The following is a 23,734-nucleotide window of genomic DNA, read 5'->3' as shown; positions in this document are numbered from 1 at the left end:
TGCTGTGATGGGCATGGTAGTGCTCCAAATAATGTGACTGGATAGGGCTTCAGGACACCTGGGTCTGCCTCTACTCCCCCAATCATCACTAATATTTTACATGAGGTGCTGCCCGTTTTTGGACCTAATTTTTTGCATGACAAAATGAGATAGCTGGACCAAAATGAAGAGTTGTCCCTGTTTGAAGTGCAGCAGATCTAGAACACCACAAAATGCTGCAGAAGTTCAAAGCAGGATGGGGGGAAAAATGATCTCCTCTGCCAGATATTAACAGACAGAACCATGCTGGTCTGAAGTCCCTCTGCATCAGCTTTTTGGAATGCTATGGGAATTGATATGTGGACAGGTTACTATTGATATGTACTGGGAATTTATTCTCAATGTCACCACCATTCTCCTAACACAGCATGAGATCCCAGGAAGTAGCCTTGTAGGCAGGAGTAGATGCAGGTTTCATGGGCCTGAAGCTTATACAATGTGGAGGAACCTCTTAAAGTATACAAAATTAAAAATATAAAATTACTTCCAGTAAAGGCCAGCTATCTCCTGTTAAGCAAATCCTTTAACAGACAATAACTAAAAGCTCTTGACAAATTTTTTTTTCTTTTTTTTTTTTTTTGGCCATGCCGTGTGGCATGCAGGATCTTAGTTCCCTGAGTTGGGATTGAACCTGCACCCGCTGCAGTGGAAGTGTGGAGTCTTAACCACCGGACTGCCAGGGAAGTCCCCGGACAAAATTTTTTTTTTTTTTTCAAAATATTTTTTAAAAAAACAGCTACCTGAAGGCACTGGAAAGCAGCTAAAGGCAGGCAGAAACTAGAGGGGTCTATATGGAAGAAAGAGATGGCACTAGGTGAGCCTCCCATTTTTTTTTAATGGCTTTTAGCTTGAGGGTAGGACCCCATTGGCACCATTTGCAGTGGCTAAAACTTGGAGAGAAACTCTCAGTCTAATTTGGTTGAAAATCAGAGGACAAAGTTTGGAGTGACCATAGTAGTTAGAAAGTGAGAGAGAAAATCTAGGAAAGGAGAAAACCAGAGAGGAGAAGCCCCAATTCTGTATATAATCTCTACCCAAATCTCTATCTTACCTCTGAGTTAGGCATGTGTGGAGCGACTTCAAGCAGCGGCTAAGCCTAAAATACTGAACAGAGATTTCAGATATAACCAAGTAAAGGGGAGACATAGTTTGGAATTTAAGTCCAGCCAAATTAATTGCCTGTTAAAAAAAATACTCTCTGAAGAACTATGACAGAATCTATACTCTCTACAACTATCAATAAAAATGTCCAAGAAATATCCCAAATTACTGGAGGTATGAAAAAACATGAGGATAATCTATAATCAAGAGAAAAGTCAATCAGTGGGGACTAACCCCAAAATGACCTAAATGTTGGATTTAGCAGACAGGGGTTTTAAAGCAGCTATTGTAAGCACTGTCAAGGATGTAAAAGAAAACATGCTTATAATGAAGGAACACGAAAGAAATCTCAGCAGAGAAATAGAAATCATAAAAAATAGGAGCAAATGGAAATTCCAGAACTTAAAAATACAATATCTCAATTTAAAAATTCACTGGATGAGCTTAATGCAAAGTTGGAGAGAAAGAAGAGTCGATTAAACTGAAGATACAGCAACAGAAATTACTCAGTCTGAAGAACAGAGAAGAAAAAAGAAAAAGAAAGAACAGACCTTCAGGGATCTGTGTGACAACATCTAAAAGTCTAACATTTATGTCATTGGAATCAAAGAAGGAAAGGAGAGAGAATAGGGAAGAAAAAATATTTGAAGACATAATAATCCACACCTTATTAACTCAAAAGAGGTCACAGACTTAAGCGTAAATTCTAAAACTATAAATGTGTAGAAGAAAGCAGGAGAAAATCTTCATGACCTTGGGTTAGGCAAAGATTTATTAAATCACCCCCAAAAGCATGATTCATAAAAACAAAAACTGACAAGTTGGACTTCAAAATTAAAAATGTATGCTCTTCAAAAGACGCTGTTAAGGTGAACTGAATCCTGGTAGAAAATATTTGCAGGACTTCCCTGGCGGTCCAGTGGTTAAGACTCCGTGCTTCCACTGCAGGGGGCACGGGTTCGACCCCTGGTCGGGGAGCTAAGATCCCGCATGCCTTGCGGTGTGCCCCACCCCCCCGCCAAAAAAAAGAAGAAAATATTTGCAAATCATTTATCTGATAAAAGGCTTGTATCCAGAATACAGTATATAGAGAACCCTCAAAACTCAATAATTAGTAAAACAAAACAACAACACAACTATGGGCAAAAGATTTGAACAGACACTTCACCAAAGAATATATATAGATGGCAAATTAAATGAAAGGATGATCAACATCATTAGTCATTAGGGAAATGCAAACTACAGGCTCAATGACATACCAATCGTTATATACCTATCGGGATCACCAAAATTAAAAAGGCTGATCATACCAAATGTTGGCAAGGATATAGAGGGACTCTCTATATACTACTAGTGGAATGGAAAATAGCACAACCACTCTGGAAAACAGTTTGACAGTTTCTTAAAAAGTTAAACGTACATCTACCATATGATCTAGCTGTTCACTTCTAGGTATTTACCCAAGAGAAATAAAATCATATATTCAAACAGACTTGTACATGAAAATCCATAGCAGCCTTATTTGTAATAGCCAAAAATTACAAACAACTCAAATGTTCATCAACAGGCCAATGGATAAATAAACGGTTACACACATACATTGCAATAGTTTTCAACAGTAAAACAGGAATAAAATATCGATACATGCAATTACATGGGTGAATCTCAAAATAATTATACTGAGTGAAAGAAGGCAAACTTATTATACACCATATGATTTCATTTATATAAAATTTTAAAATGCAAACTAATCTATAGTGACAGAAAGCAGATCAGTGGTTGCCTAGGGAAATGGGGAGGGGGTGGCATGGAAGGGAGTGATTATAAAGGAGCATGAAGCAGCTTTGGGAGTTGATGGACATATTCATTATCTTGATTGTAGTGGTGCATACATGTCAAAACATCAAATTGCACATGTTAAATATGTGTAGTTTACTGTGTGACAATTATACCTCAAAAATGCTGTTGGAATCAGAATTGTGGGGCAAGAGTGAGGAGAAGGATTGATTGTGTGGGCATAACAGAACTTTTTGGCATGATGGTACTGTTCATCATCTTGATGGGGTTTGGATTAATCATGTGTATGAATTTGTCAGACTCATCAAATGGTATATTTAGGATTTGTGCATCTCACAACATGGAAAGTTTACCTCCCCCCCGCCAAAAAAAACCCCTGTAAACAAATATTGAACTGCAGTTAATGATATAAATGCTGAAGTGTTTAGGAATGAAGTGTGCTGATGTCTGAAATTTTCTTCTAAACGCATAAAAAATAAGGATGGATCAATGGATGGGAAGAGGAAGGGGAGGACTGATACGCATGTGATAAAATATAGTGAATTGTTAGGTATAGAATATAGGTGGTGACTATACAGATGTTCAGAGTATAATTCTACTGACTTTTCGGTGTATTTGAAAATATTTATATTTATAAATGTTGAGGAAAAAATTAGGTACCAGACTTTGGAAGATGTCTTGTGTGAGTGAGGGGCCCTGAAGATTAAGCTTTATTAGTTTCACAGTCAATCTACCTCTGCTTGTGGGTCTGCTAGAGCGTGTATAATTAATCTATAAGGGAGCATGTTCACTGTAGCTCCTACAGCAAAGAGAACAAAAGATTTTAAAAAGATGAAAATAGTAGTACCTGATGATAAGCTCTAGAAAAGACTCATTTTCAATGTTCAACTTGTTCATGTTTATTCTTTACCTTTTTTTTTTTTTTTTACTTAAAAAATGTTCTAGGTTAAAAAAAATCAAGAATTGCCAAGAGGTGTGGATCCAGAGAGAGATATATTTTTGTAAAACATCTATCAGAGTTACCATCAGAGGTGTATTTTTGACAATATCATTTGGAGTGGGATGGGCTCTGTATTACTGGAGTTGTTTTCTATTTGTAACAGACAAGTGCTGCCTTCCTGCACCCACAAATAACTCCATGCTGAAGGATATGAGGGAGAAAGATGCCCAGCTTGTGCTCTTCCAGCTCCTTGTTCAGGGACTCAGTTTCAGTTTCAATACTTGGCTTAACAAAAAGTAGACAGTCTCTCTAAGATTTCTGTGAATGAATGAACAGAAAGTTAGACAAGGGCAGGAACTGAGAGCCACATTAGAAACACAGACATTTCCAAAGTTCACAATACCGTAGAAACTGCATTCCCCTTGGTCTGGCTGGAAACTAAGCCACCGCCGGCATTCATGCCTTTGTGATATGATGATCCCTCTTACTCTGTCAACTTTCAAAATACAACTAGCTTGTGGAAGGGGTAAGCTCACATCTTAGTGTGAATTAGTCTCAGGTATTAGATTCTCTAATACCTGGAGGACCCTGGGTTTAAGGACCCTGGAAAGAGGAGGAAGAAGACAAAGGAGAATTTGAAGGAGAGGAGGGTACTATAGAAAATACTGTCAGCGTCTCATCCACCCTGAAGGCTAATTCTTCAGGAGGCACCATTGAATCTGCTCTTCTACGCTGTGGTGGCAGAGAGAAAGTTTCAGATAGAAGCTAGGCCAGGGTTTTGATTTTTCACCCCAAAAGGTAGGGATGGGGGTGAAGGAGGGGGAGGGATGAGATACCTGCTAACATGACTGTTAGCATGATTCCCGATGGACCACAAATGAGAAGGCCTTGAAGGACAGTCCTCATGCCAGACACTTCTGTAATTAGTGGCTCTGTCCTTGGGGGACTACCTCCAAAGCCTGGACATCTGTCTCTTTAGTTCCTCTCTCAAGGCATTGCATCTTCAATTAACAATGCACTCCACCCCCAGGTCTCTAACTCAAGATAACTCTCACATGTGTTTCTCAGGAAACGTGCGCAAGAATGTTTAAGGGAGTGGTTCCTAAGGACAACTAAAATATCCATCGATAGTGGAAGGGGTAAGTAAGGTGCATGGTGATCTAGTGACCTACTGTACAGCAGTGAAAACGAATGAGTTGAAACCATCACATTAGCATGGATGAATTTCAAATCATTTGCTCATACTAATTGACCAAATGAAGCAAGTTATGGTAGAATACAGCATGACATCATTCACAAAAAGTCCTCATACATGAGAAGCCAAATAATATAGTGTACCTAGGTTGTAAAACTATAGACAAATTTTTACCAAAATGTTAGGACAGTGGCTACTCCAGGAGGAAGGGACAGGAATGTGAAAGCAAGGGACTCACAGGTGGTTTCTGAGTTGGTGGCAATGTTCTAGTCTTTAACCAGGGGTGGATATGTGATGTTCTTTTCCTCTGACTTAAAAAAAATTGCACATATATATTTTATACACTGCTGTACTGTGATACGTATCACAATAAAGATAAGAAAAGTATTATTTTGTATCTTTGACCTCTGTAGCAACTTCAGTGGAAACACTTCCCCAATCCGGGGATACTGCCTGTGAATCATGTTCTCTTGTGTCTGGAGCTTTGTGGAAAGTCTGAGAAATTTGGATCTAGAGTGGGAGAGGGAGACATTCCCAGGGAGGGAGATGGTGTAAAGAAATGGAGGAGCAGCTGATAACATGGTGAAATAAAAGTCTGAGTAGAGGAAATTATCCCCAGGATGCTGATAAAAGAGAAGGAAGGGAGAGAAAGAATATAGGCTGGAGTAATCTGCCTTCGCAACCCACTTTATAGCTACTTTATTTCTTTCTTTCTTTATTTTTGGCTGTGTTGGGTCTCCAGTTCGTGCGAGGGCCTTCTCCAGTTACGGCAAGCAGGGGCCACTCTTCATCGCGGTGCAGGGACTGCTCTTCATCGCGGTGCAGGGACTGCTCTTCATCGCGGTGCGCGGGCCTCTCACTATCGCGGCCCCCCCCATCGCGGGGCACAGGCTCCAGACGCGCAGGCTCAGCAGTTGTGGCTCACGGGCCCAGCTGCTCCGCGGCATGTGGGATCCCCCCAGACCAGGGCTCGAACCCGCGTCCCCCGCATCAGCAGGCAGACTCTCAACCACTGCGCCACCAGGGAAGCCCCCGCAACCCACTTTAGACTAAACAATGCCCTTAGGGCTGGGTTTCTGAACTCCTGTGCTATTGATATCTGGGCTGGATAATCTTTGTTGTAGGGGGCTGTCCTGTGCCTTGTAGGATGTTGAGAAGCTTCTATCCACTAGATGCCAGTGGCATGTCCACCCCACCCCACCTCCCCTGAGTTGTGACAGCCAAAAATGTCTTTAGACATTGTCAAATGTCCCCCGAAGGGCAAAACAACCCCTGGTTGTGATACATAAGGAAAATCTTTCACAAATGTTAAGTAACACATGTGGCCTATGCTCTTTAGACCAGAAAAAGCCCTACCTTTAACACAGGGCCTCCTGGAGGGCTCATATGCACAGCAATCATCAATGATCTCCTGCAACTGTGAAGGGCAATCTTTATCCACTGGCTCCTGTTGCCGGTCCACAGCCACCAGCTGGTAGATCTTCTTGGAATCACAGCCTGGCATGGAAATGATAGGATGGGAGGCTTAAAAATTGCTCTGGCACACACACATCTCTCTGGATGCTGATGGCTGGCACTAGGGACTTTGAGAACTGAAGGAACAGGAGCTTCCAATGACCCCAATGACAAGCGTAGGCAATGACCACATTGAAGAACAAAGCGCCCAGGACAGCACTGATGGGAATCTGTAGTCTCTTGGAAGGCGACCCAATCCCAGCACCATCTGAGCCAACTTTCACACTGGTTACCTTCAAATGGGCTTTTCCCAGTGGCGATTTCCCAGAGGACGATTCCAAAGCTAAAAGAGAAACAAGAAACTGAACAACTGTAACAAGTTTCCCTTTTCCCATGCCCCTCTAGCCATTTCCAGAAAACATAGTGGATTTTCTTTTTTTCTTTTTGGCCGTGCTGAGCAGCTTGTGGGATCTCAGTTCCCCAATCAGGGACTGAACCCAGGCCATGGCAGTGAAAGCGCAGAGTCCTAACCACTGGACCACCAGGGAACTCCTCACAGTGAATTTTCTGATTACCACCCAATTCCATTCAACAGAGTTAAGATGCTCCTCCTTAATGGCATTTGACTTGGACTTTCTTGCCCCGTTCATCTGAGTTAGAATCTGCACGAGAACATAAACATACCTGTATATTTCAGCTTTTATGTCATATTTATTATACACATTTTCCAGTCTCTGAGGTGAGATGTATGTGGCAGAATTGACTCTCTCTGCTTCTTTTCCTTTAGTTGGTCAGCTGATGGAAGTCTGTGTTTTGCTCAACTCAAATCCTGCAAGCTAGATAGAGAATGACTCAGAGACAGAAAGAAACAGCACCATCTCGGGTGGGGGTAGAGGGAATGGGTTGGTGCTACACCTGATTTTCAGGGGATGGTCTTTTTCCTTTGGGATGTATTTCCAGTGGTGTCTTCTGGTTCTGTGGCTACTCTTCTGGCTGGCATCCTGGGTTCAATTTATTATGGTGTAACGACCAAGAGGAACACAAAGAGGTTTCTTCTCTATAAAATGGGGCAAGAGGATTACTTGAGGTGATGGTTATAAAGCACCTGTAAGACTCGGTATGTTGTTGTTCTAGTGTTACTATGTTAGATACAGGGCTTTCTCAGTTGACGACTCAGCTCCACTGAGTGAGGGTGGACAGGGGTGCCTGGAGTCACTGATGGCTCGTTTTCTCTCGGAAGCAGACAAAAAAACACACACAAAAAACCAACACAGGGGTATCCTCTCTGTTGTATCTGAACCTATAGGCAGCCTGTTACCCCACTGACCCTGCACGGTCAATGTCATGCTCTTAAAGAAGCCACGGCACAAGTCATGGGAGTGTGCGTTCTCCTTGGTCCACGCCCATCTGTCGTCAGCACCATCCATGTGCAGAGGGCTGCCAGCCCTAAACGCAGCCAGGGATCCAAAACTAGGGGCAAGGTCAGGAAAAGGATTAGACACTTAGGTGGCTCCTCCCCCTTTCATTGACATGTTCAGTGAGCACTGACATCCTCTGACATCTGGCTCCACGCTAGCCACCAGGGGCGAAAGGCCGAACAGCACATGTTACAGTCAGGTGTGAGAAGGACCATGCTTTGCGAACACTTATATTACACCAGCTACGGGGAAAGACATCTGAAAGGCAGAAAAGACCCGTCTTCTGTTATTCAGAGAAAGCTATCTGTGGATGACAGAGAAGATATTCTTTTAGCATTTGGGAACTGTGGACATCGAGTTAACAGAACCCTTTTCTCTTCCATAGGAGAATCTGAATTTCAGTGAACTTTTTAGCTCTACTCCCCCAGGAAACTGACAAAAGCTGACTGTTACCTATGCTCCTAAGTAATATTGCTGCTGATTAAAAAATGATGGGTGATTAGTAAGTCGTTTATGGACAAGAGGTCGGGGGGATGCGGGCTATAAAGAGCTATAGGGGGACTTCCCTGGTGGTCCAGTGGTAAAGAATCCGCCTTCCAATGCAGGGGACGCGGGTTCAATCCCTGGTCGGGGAACTAAGATCCCACATGCCGTGGGGTAACTAAGCTGGCACACCACAACTACTGAGCCTTTGCACCTCAACTAGAGAGCCCATGTGCCACAACTAGAGGGCCCACACACCGCAACTAGAGAGAAGCCTATGCGCCACAAGGAAGAGCTCGCGTGCCACAGCGAAAGATCCCGCATGCCTCAACGAAGATCCCGTGTGCCGCAACTAAGACCCGACGCGCCCAAAAAAGTAAAGAAAATAAATAAGTAAATAATAAATAAATCTAAAAAAAAAGAAAGAATATTGACTCCTGTGAGTTGTGAGGCTTCTAAACCTGGATGGCCCCGCACCCACCCGAGGGGAGCCTCTTTCTGTCGCACCTGGGATGAGGATGAGAATATCTCCTGGAGGATTGTGGGGACAGGTGTGGCGTCTCCGGCTGGAGAGAAGGATTTGACACTGCCCTGCTGGCAAGCTGTGTTGTGTGATACCCTTCTAATTGCCTCCAGGTGCCAAGTGTGGGCTATGGCTGGCCTGTGAGTCTGAATGCCTACCTGGGCTTAAGAAGATCCCCTCATGGGTGTTGCAGGGACACAGAAGTGGTGTCCAGGCATCTAAGGGGAAATGGCTCTTAGCCCATCCCTGCTGAGTGCCTGGGCAGTGGTGGACGATGGGCATCAGAAGAGCAGGCAGGACTGAGTCTGTCCTGTGGTGGGCACACGGGAAGCTGTCCAGGCAGGGGAAGAGTTGAACTCAGTTCTAAGGTGAAGGCAGAGAAACGAGCAGGCACAGGCCTCTGGGAAACGTGCGTCCCTCTCCGAGCACCAAACAGTCACACAGGTCGAACTCAAAGGGCCCCTGGAAGGCCATACTCACCTTCACATTGCAGTCTTTAGTTACCAGGAAGCTTGTGCTGCTGATGTTTCTGTGGAGTTCTGCAGGTGTTTCCGAATGGTGCAGCCTGACACGACCAAACGCAGGGAACATTAGTGACCTTTGCACAGACTTTGCTATCCACGGGTAGGTGGGAAAACCAGGATGCAGAGGTGAGATTTGACAGTTGTGAGCTGTACGCCTCTGTGGTGCTCTGCCTGGGAAGCACTGAGCAAAGCAAAGGGCTCAGAGGCATGGCTGGATGGTTGGACCATACCTAGGACCCTTCTGGTTGAAACAGAATGTGAAGCTGGGGTTCCCACCAACTTAGTAAGTGCTAAGTGTTTTGGATTAATGGAACCCATGCCTCCCAGTTTGGGGTGTTATCACAGAGTTGGCCTTAGGTTGGGTTCTCCCAGAAGCAGATCATGAGCCACGGATTTGGGTACAAGCGATTGATTAAGAGAAGGTATTCCCAGGAGAAACCAGGTGAGGGAGTAGAGGAAGCAGGACAGAGAAGGAGAAGAAATCAAGCAAGGGTATGACTTCAGGTGAAGTTCCAGGCTCAGACTGACCCCACGGGGACCTCTAGAGGATAACTACCCCTCAGGGTTTGTTCTGCACGAAGCAAAGGAGCTGGACTTTTGTACTCACACCTGTTGTTCAATGACTGTGGACTGGGTGGGGTGGGGGGAGAGGGACAGGTGGCTATAAAGCTCCCGGGCACCTTCAGCTCTCAGGGCCAAGGGGCTCCGGCGCCCATGGATGTTCCTCTGCAGATGGCGGCCATGAGCTCTTAGCAGCAAAGTATGCTGAGGGGGGGATGAGTGTGCAGAGCAGGTAAAAAGGATCAGAGGCCACCTGGATAGGCACTAACAGTGTCTCCTGCAGTCCAAAATTACTTCTCATAAAACCCACTAGTGTAGGGAGTCGAGAAGGAATAAACTTTATGATTTCCAAGAAAGAGCTAAGGCAGTATTTCCAAAAGCATGGATAAGTGGTATGCAAGATGACATAGTGAGAAAATTCTTCTTCTTTTAATTCCAGTCTTTCCGATTACGTCAAGAAGAAAGTCTCAGTTTGGTGTTGGATGTCTTTAATACCTCCCTAAATCTGCTGACATCTCCTCTGCACAAAGAGAACGCCGGTCTGAATTGCAGACCTTTGGGCAGGAGGCATCATGCAGCCAGAATTTAGTAACATTGTTTTGGTTTTATTTGTGGTCACCTATTTGTGATAAGTGATTCTCATCTTCAATTTATGGTAGTAATAGAAAGTGTCCTTTTTTTAAAAAAAACTTATTTAGGTTTTTAAAAATTGAGCTGATTAAAAGGAAAATATTAAGTAAATAATGCTGGCATTATTGTGACTACGGTAATAACCATGTAAGCGGTCTGTGAGTGACTGACCTTTGAGGGCCCTTGGGCTAAAGGAACCATAGACTATGTGTGAGCTTCCAGATAAAATACAGGACACCCAGCTCATTTTTAATTTTGGAAAATCAATACATTTTTTAAAAAAAAGTACTAAAACAGTATTATGGTTTATATGAAATTCTGTATATCTGAAATTTTAGTAAAAGTATGTCTCGTAATATTTGGGATATACTTATACTAAAAAATTGTTCACTGCTTATCTGAAATTCAAATTTAACTGGACATCTTGTATTTTTATTTGCTAAATCTGGTAACCTTAAGACTAAGGCCTGTCCAATTCCACAACAGCAGCCTGGACGTTAAATTCAACCCTCAGTTCTGGGAGCTGGTGCTCACTGGATTAAGCCACATGTCCCCCTTCTGTCTCAGGTGTTACAATCAGAATTAAGTAGTAAAACAACTTATGGAAGGGAAGGCTACCTGGGGCTTCTGGCCTCTTCTCTCTTTATCTCTGGGACTATCAGTAAAGAAGACAGACTCATTCCGTTCTTCTTGGCGCCCTCTCCCCCACCTGGTACCTGTATAAGCCTCTGGCTGCCCCCAGGACCAGGATGATGCACTTGGCAAGGGTGAGGTCCTTTTCCTGATCCAGCAGTTCCCTCAGGGTCCCGAGCTCACAGTACTCCATGACGATGGATAACTGAGGTGGGGTCACTGATGGAAAGGAGCCAAACACTATGAAGACCCAGCCCCACTCAGAGGGCCTACTCTCTGCAGCCCACTCCACCATCTGTCTACAGAGACAGACTCGCCTCTGCTATGTTTCTCCATCTCCATCTCATGCAGTTTGGCTCCCTGAATGGGTCCAATACCCACCGAGTCTTTGTGGGTATTCTTTGTGGCGTCTGGCATGTCGGAATTCTACATTTCCCTTAGTTATTTGAGTAATGTCTCCCAGACTCAACCATATATCCCAGGAGGGCATACAGTGCTCACGGGAAGCTGAGTAAATATGTATGGAAGGAAGAAATGAGGCACAGACTGCAGGGGCTGGTGAGGGGAGCTCAGACAGGAAGTCAAGGGCACGGGCCTGAGATGCAAGAACTGACACACACAGAGTGAGTCAGTCGCCTTGGCCGTCACCCAGGAGGATAAACATCACTGGAAGTTCTCCTTTAGACTGGGATTCTATGTTCCAAAGTCAGGTCGCCTGAAGCTGTGGAGAAACTTCCAGAGAGGATAAGATGGGAGTTGCTCTGTCCTCTCTGTAGGCAAGAGCAGCAAAACATAACCAGCAGGAGAGGCCATGCTGTGAGGGAAAATGCAGACACATTGAAAAAATTAAAGTTAAAATGAACCTGAGGAGTGAGGTTCTTGGTAAAGGGGTAGGTTAATCTAGCTTTTAGATTCACTCTGCACTAATGATCAACGTTAGATTCCTTGTTTGGGTCAGTCAGCTTTATAACGTTTTCTTGCAACAAAACCCACCCATCACCCAGGTCAGCATCTGAACAAGCATTTCCTTGGTTCCCAGTGAACCAGCAGGAGGAGATATGGTCGCATTAGTGCAAACCAGCCCTGGGGCTGAAGCCAACTTCAAGCCCTCTTCTCCTGAAAGAAGATGGGAACCTGCATCCTGGGATGTGAAAAAATTAACGTTGATAAAAAAGCACTGTGTAGATGCCACCCTTTGAGCTGTTCTTTAAAAATGCAATGCAGTAAAACACAGAAGACATATGACAGACCACCAAAAGCATACCCAGTCCTAGAAGCAGCCTTACCTGTTTCATCAGTGCAAATCCCAAACATACGCAGGATGTTGGGGGAATCAAATTTCTTCATGGTTCTGATTTCATTATTGAAAGTATGCCTCATTGTTCTATGAGAATAAAAGGGGAAATTAGTATTTCAGGATTGGGAGGTCCTTCAGAGAACACTCAGTGTAGTGACCATCTGTGTATATGTGGGGTGTGAGGGATCGTCAGCATCTCCCAGGGGTGAGTACAGGTGTATACAACCTGTTCTGAAGAGTCATCTGGTAATTCTTAGTCAATTTAATATACGCATACCCTATAATCAATCAATTCCTCTCCTGGCAATATAGCCCAAAGAAATTCCCATACAGGGCCATAAGGGGATACTAAAGGCAGCATTATTTTTGATGCAGGAAAAGTTAGAAACAGGTTGTTTTCCATCACTGGAAAAAAAGGCAAAATGTGGATCTCCACCATGGACAGCAGTCAGGAGGAAAGGACTACAAGTACAGTACATGATGCTGAGTGAGAATGGTAAGAAAAGTAGGCAGCAGACATATAACACTACCGTTTGTGAAAATTTAAAATGCACACACAGGGCTTCCCTGGTGGCGCAGTGGTTGAGAATCTGCCTGCCAATGCAGCGGACACGGGTTCGAGCCCTGGTCTGGGAAGATCCCACATGCCGTGGAGCGACTAGGCCCGTGAGCCACAGTTGCTGAGCCTACGCGTCTGGAGCCTGTGCTCCGCAACAAGAGAGGCCGCAATAGTGAGAGGCCCGCGCACCGCGATGAAGAGTGGCCCCCACTTGCCGCAACTAGAGAAAGCCCTCGCACAGAAACGAAGACCCAACACAGCCATAAATAAATAAATAAATAAATAAAATTAAAATAAATAAATAAAATGTACACACATATCATGACAACATACATTTTGCCAGAACACATACAAACAAAACACTTTATTGTCTGTGGAAGGGATGGGAAACTAAGAAACAGGAATAAAAGGAAATACATCTTTTTTTTTTTCTTCCCGGCCGCACCTTGCAGCTTTCGGGATCGTATTAGTTCCTTGACTAGGGATTGAACGTGGGCCCACGGCAGTGAAAGCGCCAAGTCCTAACCACCGGACTGCCAGGGAATTCCCAGGAATACATCTTTAAAAATATCTAAATACATGAAAAAATAAGAGAAGTTTCCAGAATTGACGTTGGAAGACATGTCTTTAAGTCTAGACTCTGCTCCTTAGTAGCGGAGAGCAAGTCATTTAACCCTTTAGGGTCTGGGTTCCCCTATATCTAAATATGGAGACAATATGCCTTTCTCCTTGTGGAGTTATAGAGAGGAAGTAACTTGGGGGGTTACAGAGAGAACTCTGCACAACAACTTACCCAATGTCTCTGGCCTGGGGTTTGTTGAATACTTTTATGGCCACTGGAGATTTGCGCTGTTTTCCTTCATAAAGTGTGCTGAATTAATTTTCCTTTAGCAGGATCCAATCGGCTTCTGGAAGCTCCTCCTTCTTAATCTCCTTGACTTGATCTTCTGGGAGCCCCTTCTTGCGTTTCTGTGGGACTGACCTCATCCCTAGGAGAAAAGGTAATAAAGAGTCAATAAGCTGAGGAGGGTGTGTGTCATAAGGGAAGAGGCATCTTAGCAACATGTGAATGGGAAGCCCTACACCGTGAACCAAAGCTGGCCCTGCCTGGAGCTTCTGATTGACTCATCCCAGAAGCGAGGTCCCAGTGCTTCTGAGTGACTGGTACAGACACATCTGGATGGTTAATAGAAATGTCTCATGTACTTCCTTTCCCTCCTCTTCAGATCCTCCCTGTCTCCAGCCTACGCCCCCATCTCAACCCATCTCTCTCATCTTCTCCTACTGCCACACAGCTTGGCACCTGAGCATTTGGCATCTTGTTGAGTAATTTCAGTTCTAATAGGTATATACATAGTTCAAGCTCAGTGACCCCACCGCTGTTATGTGCTCACATGTCTCTCTTTTCTCTCCCTTCCTCTAGGCCATGGCTGGGAGCTCCCGGAAGGCAGGGTCTTTCTCTGCATCTTAGTTTCCTCTATGCACTGGCTCCAGCATAAAGCAGAGACTCACAGATGTGTAGAATGGATAAGCATTTTAAACTTGATTTGAATTTCTTCTTGGAAATTCAGCAAATGACTTGAAGCTTTGAAGCTATCTAAAGGAAGTTGTCAGCACTTGGACAGGTGCTAGAAGATATCTGGCTGGTCAAGAAGTTCCCTTCAAACGCTACTCCAGGGGCAGAAGCCTGGGCCAGCCATGAGCACATCCCCAAACCTGTGGGCTGCTTCCAGCCATCCAGCCCAGAAAATGGACAAGGGGGGGGGGCGGGGTGGGCTGGAGTTCCTAGCAAACTAATGACTTCTAGTTTGGGGCAGTCAGAAGCAGCAGGGCACGTGATAACTCACATCTCCTCACGGTTTCGATGGTTTTCTTTGTGTTGTTTTCCAAGTGCCTCAATAAAGTTTCTATGGTTTCATTTTCTGCAAGAAAAAGAGCAGCAGATACTCAAAAATAGAAATGCTCATTAAAAGCACACCGAGATATCCTTTTTCATCTATCATATTCATTGCAGTAGGAATGATTACTGCTCACGAATATTCAGCTCTCCACTTCTAAGCACACAGGAAGTGCCCCGAGGCATGGCTGTGTGCCTTGCTTTGGCCAAGAAGTGAAGTGAAAGAGATTTCAGGGGAGTCTGTGTCAACATCAAAGTGCCATAATATTGACACATCCTGGAAGGAGAACAGCTACCTTGGAGAGTCTCCTGGACTTTCCCTGAATGAGAAATAGACATTTCTTTCTTTAAGACACTGAGTTGTTTTTTTTTTCTTTTTTTGAACCATAGTATAATCTAACCTATCCTGATTTATATATTCAGAAATATGTTAAAAAATTGATCATACACTACATAGGGTGGCCAACCATCCCAGTTTTCTCAGGACTGAGGAGTTCTGAGGATATGGGACCTTCAGTGCTCAAACCAGGAAAATCGCAACAATCTCAGACATGGTTAGTAGGAGTGATATTTCTACAACCTGTGTGGAGGGTAATCTGCCAACCTGTATCAAAATTTAAAATGTCCATACTCTTTGACCCAGCAATTAGACCCAGTAACTCTACTTCTAGGAATTTTCCCTAAAGATATCCTGAAATATATACAAAGATGCTCACTGCAGGACTATTTACAATAGTGAAAAACTGGACACAACTTAAATGCCCATCAACAAGGAGATGCTTAAATATATCTGGTCCATGTTTACCAAGGAATATGAGACAACTCTATGGGCATATATACAGAATAATATTCAAGGTTATTTAAAGAGAAAAGCAAGAAGGAGAACAGTGTGTTTAGCATGCAACTGATTATACAATAACAACAACAACAACAATAACAACAAACAACAAAATATAAACTTAAATCTCCAGAAGGCTATTCAAGAAACTGGTAAGAGAGCGTGTGTCTTGGAATGGAACCTTGCTGTCAAGGATGAGAGTGGCAGATTTATGTCTCATGCTGGGTCCGTTTTGTATCTTTTGAATTTTGTACTATATGAATGTATTACCCAATAAAAATGTTTTTACAAAATTGCAGGAAGTAAATCCTTTCCTCCAAGTTGATGACACCAACGGGCCACTTCCACCAGAAAGTGGACCAATGAAAACTCTGACGATTAGGAAGGCCAGGGACCAGTCCTGCCCTTTGGCTGGATCAGCCTCTGCACCACCCCCAACCTCACTCCAACCCAATTCCTGACTCTCTTTTTCCTTGGCAGCAGGTACTTGGTTGGGGGATTAAAAATGCCTCACTTTTCCTCATCCAGAAAAGAACACATTTTGCCCACAGGTCTCTTCCATATCTGGTTTGTCCTGTTTGAGTGTCTCCTGCTGACCTGATTGGGGATGGACCACCCTCCACATCAAGGTGGCAGAACAGTTATCCCTCTGAGTTCCATTACCTGAAGGTTCATCCAAATGTCTTTCACTGTCCCCTTAATTCCTCTCCCTCCACCCACAATCCTAAAAAGAGGGAAGGATTTGGAATTCATATCACCAGGATCTGCAAAAGTGTAAAGAGGTCACGGGTCCATCCTTCCCTCTCTTCCCTCTTCTGGTGGTCCCTGGGTCTACTGTCATCCCCCAGTCCAACCTAGCCCGTGTCTAATCCCTTTAGAGCCTTGCCCTCTGCCGAGTCCAATTCGAGCCACTCTAATTCAAGCCACTGTCATCTCTTACCTAGCCTCTAAAGTGGTCTCCTAACTGGGCTCATACTTCCACTCTTTTTTTTTTAACTTTAAAAAAATTTATTTATTTATTTATTTTTGGCTGCGCTGGGTCTTCGTTGCTGCACGCAGGCTTTCTCTAGTTGCGGCGAGCGGAGGCTACTCTTCGTTGCGGAGCGTGGGCTTCTCATTGTGGTGGCATCTCTTGTTGCGGAGCACAGGCCCTAGGCGTGCAGGCTTCAGTAGTTGTGGCACACGGGCTCAGCAGTTGTGGCTCGTGGGCTCTAGAGCGCAGGCTCAGTAGTTGTGGTGCATGGGCTTAGTTGCTCCACGGCATGTGGCATCTTCCCACACCAGGGATCAAACCCATGTCCCCCACATTGGCAGGTGGATTCTTAACCACTGCACCACCAGGGAAGTCCCCAAACTTCCACTCTTGCCCCCTGGGGTTTTCTGAATTATTGTTCCCAATTCTTCACTCCCATGTAGTAGTATTATAGAGATCCACACTCCGGCCACAGCCTCATAGTGGGCACCCCACCCTCCCTGTCCCTTCATGCTGGGCTTGCCCATATGACTTGCTTTGGATGCTAACGGATGTGATACAAATGGAGTCTTGAACTGTGCTGGCACAGTTGAGCTTCCCTTCTTGCCATTCTACCTCGGAAAGAACATTCTCCAGGTACTCATTGCTGCTTCAGCCTTGGCTCCAGAATGAGACACGTGGAACAGACCCAAATTGGACCTGGTGCCTAAAGGCCAGCCCAGCCAAGCCTACATGAGATCAGGAGAACCCCAGCAGATCCACAGATCTGTGAGCAAGAGAATTAATGACTATTGTTGTAAGCCTCTGAGTTCTGGTATGGGTTGTTGTGCAGCAGTAATTGACTAATACATATCCATTTGGCACATAGCAGCCTGGGTGATTTTCTTTTCATACAAATCAAATCATGACAGGCCCACATTTAAGGATCTCCTTTCACTGACTTCTAATGACTCAGAATAAAATCTAAAATTCTTATCAGGCCTACCAGGACCAGCATGACCTTGCTCCTGTATCTTCTGGCCTACTTCCCCACTTTAACCTGGTATCTCTCCTTCACCTACCACACTAAAGCCATCCTGGCTTCTGGCTGTTCCTTGCACATGCCATATTTATTCCCACCTCAGGGCTTTTGCATTCACTGTCTTCCCGGCCTGGAATGCGCCTCTCCCTCAACTTCACATGACTCGCTCCTTTTCATTATTCAAGGTATCCATTCAAATGTCACCCTGACCACTCTCGCTGCACCCACTGTCACTTTCCATCTCATTACCATGTGTACGATTTTCATTGCCTTTAGATAAAATAATTTACTTAGCCCTCTATCTGCAGACTTTATGTTCCATGAAGGCAAAGATCTTGTGTATTTTGCTCTGTGTTGAATCTCCAGCACTTAGAACAGTGCCTGGCACATGGTACTCAATTCCTGTTTGTTTAGATAATTAGTGAATTTTTCTTCCTGGATAATTTACATATTAATGGAAGGTCCTGGAAAAACTAAGGCTAGGAGGAATGACATCAAAGAGAATGGAAAGGGAAACACGACTCATCAGTATCACACCCACCCAGCCACTGGAGGCACACTCAAATCTCACCAGCCCCCACCATGTCTGTACCCAGGGATGTTCGGAGTTCTGAGTTACACGAATAGACACCTGCTAAAACCTCTTCAGCCTTCCTGATTTTTTGGTAAACCAAAATGAGACTAATATACCCCCATTTGGAGTCCCCCCTTCTAAAAAAACTCCTTACCACTTCTCAGTCCTTGGATAACCTTCCTGTCTTCCTCTGCATCCTATTGATCTTCCTGTTGCCAGAATGCTCCTGGGTTGATGCTTGAAATATGCATCTGTTGATCCACCTGAAGCAGCAGTGAGAACTCCTCCCAGACATCTCTCAGCCTCTTGCTCACTCCACTGAAGAGTATTCTGTCATGCCCTGCTGTTAGAAACTTCTGGATATTGGATTTATTGCTGAACTTATCTAACTGCTCCTTAGCTTCCTCTAGGGCAGCCTGGAAACGTTTCAGGGCAGTGGTTATCTCGGTGGGCACGCTCCTCTCTCCTTGGGCCTGGAGCATTTGCAGAGGCTGCAGCAGGCCATGGACATGGTTCCTTAGACGCCAGCACTGTTTCTGGCAGTATTTCATCTCTTCACACTGGTTGTAGATAAGCTGGCCTAAGGAGATGATCTGCCTCAATTGATCCATATCTGGAAGAAACAGATGGAATTTGTTTAAGTCCCAGGAATCTCCTGCGTATTTACTACTGGGCTAAGGGTGTCTGTGATTTAAATGGCTGTAGAGGTCTCTCCATCAATTTCATGTAAGGTAGAGATGGCTTGCTGTCCACCAAAATCTTCCAGTTTTAGCTGGGAAGTGTTGGCCCAGCTAGGACTACATCTCCCAGCCTTCCTTGCAGCTTGATGTGGCCATGTGACTAGTTCTCACCAATGGGGTGTGAGTAATATAAGTGTTACTTTGGGCTGAATCAGGTTTGTCTCCTTCACACACTGTCAGCTGGTTGCACAGGATGATGTAGCCCTAGGTGTGGTAGAGCCCAAGAAGGGAGAATCCTGGATCCCGGAATCATCACTTGGAGGAGAGCTGCTCATAAACCTGGAATATCTGCCATGGACTAAATTTCTATTGCATTTGAACCATTATATTTTGGGGTCTATTTATTAAATAAGTTTAGCCTATTCTAACAAATATATCCTGCCAAAGTATAGGGGTGACTATAGGATAGTAGGTTGAAAAGCTCAGGCCCTTTCTAAAGAAGGCAAGGATTACCTAGTAAGTCACCAACTCTTCAAGGATAAAGGGCTCAGTGGTGGAAGATCTTCTAGTTTTTAAAGAGCAATCAGAAATTTGGATTTTTATGTTAAATCTCTCAATTTAAAATATTGCAACCAAGTCAAAAAATGTTTTAAAAACTGTGCAGTCCAACACTGTGTTGGTCAAATAAAGTATGTTTGTCAACTGGATATTGCCCATGAAGCCTCAGTTTACAACCTTGGCCACAGCCGGCTGAGGATATTCAGGACTGTAATAGAAGTTGGCTTCTGCAATCTCAAATCTTCTTTTCTGTCTCTTTTCCCAGTGCTTGAGCAGCCCTGCCTCCCTGGTTCTCACCTCCATCCCTCTCTACTGTGTTTTTAGCACTCTGTAAATTTGTTCCAGCCTCCCCATTGGCCGATTCATCAATAAGCCTTCATGTTGTAAGTGCTGACCCCTCAGAGGCATTTGCACTAAAGACTAAGATTTTTCAGCAGGCCTAGAGGAGTTGAGGTAGACATCTGTGTTGCCTACACAGCATCCATTTCTCTACTTCCTACTGCTGCCCAAATTTTCTGTGACTATCTGCTCCTCCTCCATTCAGCAATCAGTTTGTGGGGAGCTGGCCCCACCCCCGGTTCTAAGGGTGAGACTTGTATCTAAGCCAGTGGTTCTAAACTGAAGGTGACTTTGCACACACCCCCCACTCCCTGCTGGGACTTTTGGCAACATCTGGAGACATTTTTGGTTGCCACGACTAGGGGATGGGTGTTGCTGACATCTAGCAGGTAGAGGTCAAGGTGCTACGATGCATAGGATGCCTCCCACCCCGCCCCGCCAACAAAGAATGATCCAGCCCAAAATGTCAATAGTGCAGGGGTTGAGAAATGTTGATCTAAGCCATCAGACAATTCCTAGTAGCTTATCACAGTCATTGGTTCAAAACTGGGCACCTGGGCTACTTTGAGGGGTACATTTGGCTGGGGAGCTTCCTGGTTCCCCTAAGACAGCCCAGGAAGTCAGCTTCTAACTCTCAACCTCTCTCTGAATATGAGTGAGAAAGCATGGAGCCCTGACTCTAAAGCTGTGGAATGAGGCTAACCTACAGATGGCAGAACAGAAAGAAAAGAATGAGTCCTCAGTGACAACACTGAGCCACTGGTGGTTTGAACTGACCCTGAAGCCTACCCATTTCCTCAATTACAGGTTTCATGAACCAATAATCTTCCTTATTGTTTAAGCTCATTTGAATCGTGTTTGCTGTACTAGCAACCAAAGGCAACTGGGTTCAGTAATGAATGATGATAATAGCGACGATTACTACAGGCTAAGTGCTTTGGAACCACAAGCTCACTGTGGTTATCTGCATTGTATAGGTGAAGATCCTGAGGTAGGGAAAGGTTGCATTTAAACGAGTACAAGTCCACGGAAACGGTTGCCAGAGGACTTTTATTTTGGCAGGCAAGATCTTAGTTCCCCCGCAGTGGGAGTGCGGTCTTACCCAATGGACCGCCAGGGAAGTCCCTCTAAAGTACTTTTAAACAAAGTTAATCTCAACAGTTCTATTCCAAGAAGGTAATTGGTCTGGAACCCAAATCTGGTTTAAAAGCAGGAGTAAGAAACTAGCAGAAGCCAAACCAAATAAGCAACTAATTGATACATTTTTGTTGTTGCCTTAGAGTTATACTGATCTAACAAGAGAAGTAACAGGTATTAGGGCATGCCTAAAAAGACTCAGTGGGTCTCAGGCTGCCCAGCTATTTGCAGTTGCTAAGCAGATAGCTTCAAGGCCATTTCTTGGGACTCCTGAGGGCAATGAACTATACACCTTTCTCTGGTCCACCGGAGACAAAGGCAGATGTGAAAATGTTGCTCAAGGAACCTTGAGGATTTCAGCTTCATAGCTCCAAGCTTCAGTTATCTTATTGCCAGCCTCATCAAAAAAGCCGTATCTCAGAAACAACTAATCAAAAGATAATTGGAAAAAAATCCCACTCATCAAAGCAACAATTTAAAACAATACATTTCGCAGGAAAAGTGATAACGTGGTATGAGGAAAACCACAGAAAACAAAGCTTCAAGAAATGGAGACGGACTTCCCTGGCGGAGAAGTGGTTAAGACTCCGTGCTTCCACTGCAGGGAGCACGGGTTCCATCCCTGGTTGGGGGACTAAGATCTCGCATGCCTCGAGGCGCGGCCACAATAAAAATCAAAAAACGAAATGGAAAGAACTGTTATTTTTCTGGCTGGGAAGATTAAAAATGACAAACCTGGCAATCCTTTCCAAAGGTAAATCCAATTTAATGCAGCTCCAATAAAACTCTCAATGGGACGTTTTGGTACTGAAACTAAATGATCCTCAAGTTCATTTGAAAGAGGAAATTAGTAGGGATAACAAGGATTTTTGTAATAAAAAGGGACTTACCTGTAAGATATTAAAATTATAATTACTAAAATTGTTTAGGGCTTATTAAGTATAGGATAAAGATACCAAAAGGATGAAAGGGAATATAAATGCATATATACTTTGACTCAACAATGTGAATTTCTAGGGACTTGTGCTGTGGAAAAGCTCATATGTGTACAGATAGATGGATACTAAGGATGTGCACTGAGGTGCTATTTGTAATATGTAAAACTGCTAACAACCTTGATAAGGATATGTTACTTGCAGAAAAACAATGAGGGGTAAAAGTCATTAATTTTAAAAGTGAAAAATCTTAAAACAGTGGTAACAATATAAATCCACTGAGAACTCTAATGCCACTTTCCTCCTCCCCTCCGAAAAATGCCATCAAGCAACCTTTCCTGATGAGACATTTTACATAAGGTTACTCTCCTTGTGTCTAAAATGGGCTCCAGAAAAGGAAGAGGGCATTAATCATCAAGATCTGGAATCATCTCCCTTGGCAATGACCCACTGTCTGGAGTTGTCTGTCTGGGGCTGCTTGGCCAATTCTTCTGAGCTGGGTTCCCGAGGCCCTTCCACAACGACCTCCACCCGGAGCCCACCCCTTTGCCGCGCCTTCTTTAGCTGGAAGCAGTCGGAGACATGAGCGGGCGGCTCCACCCTCAGAGCAGAGGAAAGAAAACCAACTCGGTCCTGAGTTCCAGGAAATGGGACCGTGGGTCACCCCCACCTCCCACCGCGGCTCTCCCCTCACTGCCCAGGAATCTGGCTGCGCCCTTCAGCCCCGCCGCCTCCGGGGACCGCGCGCGCCCCGGGACGACTGCCAGACTCACCCTCGCCCCTCCTAAGGGCGTCCAGTCGGTCCTGTGCGCAGTTCCAGGAAGACACCCCGGCTTCTCGGACGACTGCCTTCCTCCCGGGCGAGAAGTCTGCGAACGCGAGACCCCGCGGGAAGTGCCGAGTCCTCGCCCGCGCCTCCTGCTCTCGGTGCCCGTGCCGCGCGGCCACCGGACGGATGTGTCCCTTCGAAGTCAAGCGACGTTCGGCCCCTCCACGTGTCCCCCAATCAGCTTTATCGGCGGCTGTTTTTGCCCTGAGCCAGCTAAAGGACTGGGAGTCGGACAGGGAAGTCTGACCCGCCTTCTCGGAGCTTTCACAGGGCTCTTGTAGCCAAACCCCAGGCTCAGGGTGCGTTGGTTCCCTAGAACCTCTTTCCATCTGGTTCAGAGCAAAGGATCCTTCCTTCCTCCTGGTATTCTCCCCTTGCCCTTTCCACACTCCCCCACCTTCCCCAAATTTCTCAGTAATTATTTACAGAGTACTCCTGGGGCCAGGCCCTCTGCTTGGGGCCGGAGATTCAGAAAAGAATAAGGTCCCAGGAAACTATTATAACCAGGACACAATATGGGAAAGATTAGATGAGCAAAAAACAGAGCTAGAGAGAAGGTTCTTGTGTCTGCTTCTCGGTGCTTGAAAATATTGAGGTTGGGGGAAGGGAGTGAAGGAAGAGACACACTTAAGCTGGGGTTGGGGGGAGGGTTCGGCGGAAATCAACTTCCTCCTCTAAGGTCATTGCAGAGCTTTCTGTTTTGGTGTGAGTCATGTTTTATTACAGTTAGCTGTGTCCCCAGCTAGAAAGTCTGAGGAATGACATTCATTAACTCATCAGGCTGTTTCCTCTAAAAGG

The 23,734-nt window shown here is 44.8% G+C and overlaps 1 protein-coding gene across 1 annotated transcript; it reads right to left on the bottom strand.

Annotated features, from left to right (window-relative positions):
• Positions 1 to 1,884: 1,884 nt before the first annotated feature.
• Positions 1,885 to 23,275, bottom strand: MLKL (mixed lineage kinase domain like pseudokinase). Its single transcript, XM_057534951.1, is given in 11 exon segments — positions 1,885 to 4,195; positions 6,429 to 6,569; positions 6,821 to 6,870; positions 7,212 to 7,997; positions 9,110 to 9,516; positions 11,383 to 11,518; positions 12,586 to 12,683; positions 13,949 to 14,144; positions 15,003 to 15,077; positions 18,613 to 19,071; positions 22,881 to 23,275. Coding segments are annotated over 7 exon segments (1,551 nt in total). The 5' UTR covers positions 23,266 to 23,275; the 3' UTR covers positions 1,885 to 4,195; positions 6,429 to 6,569; positions 6,821 to 6,870; positions 7,212 to 7,997; positions 9,110 to 9,314.
• Between the last annotated feature and the right edge of the window lie 459 nt (positions 23,276 to 23,734).

This window comes from Balaenoptera acutorostrata, chromosome 19 (assembly GCF_949987535.1).
Source record: "Balaenoptera acutorostrata chromosome 19, mBalAcu1.1, whole genome shotgun sequence".
Taxonomy (NCBI): domain Eukaryota; kingdom Metazoa; phylum Chordata; class Mammalia; order Artiodactyla; family Balaenopteridae; genus Balaenoptera; species Balaenoptera acutorostrata.
This window is presented reverse-complemented; position numbering and strand designations above follow the sequence as displayed.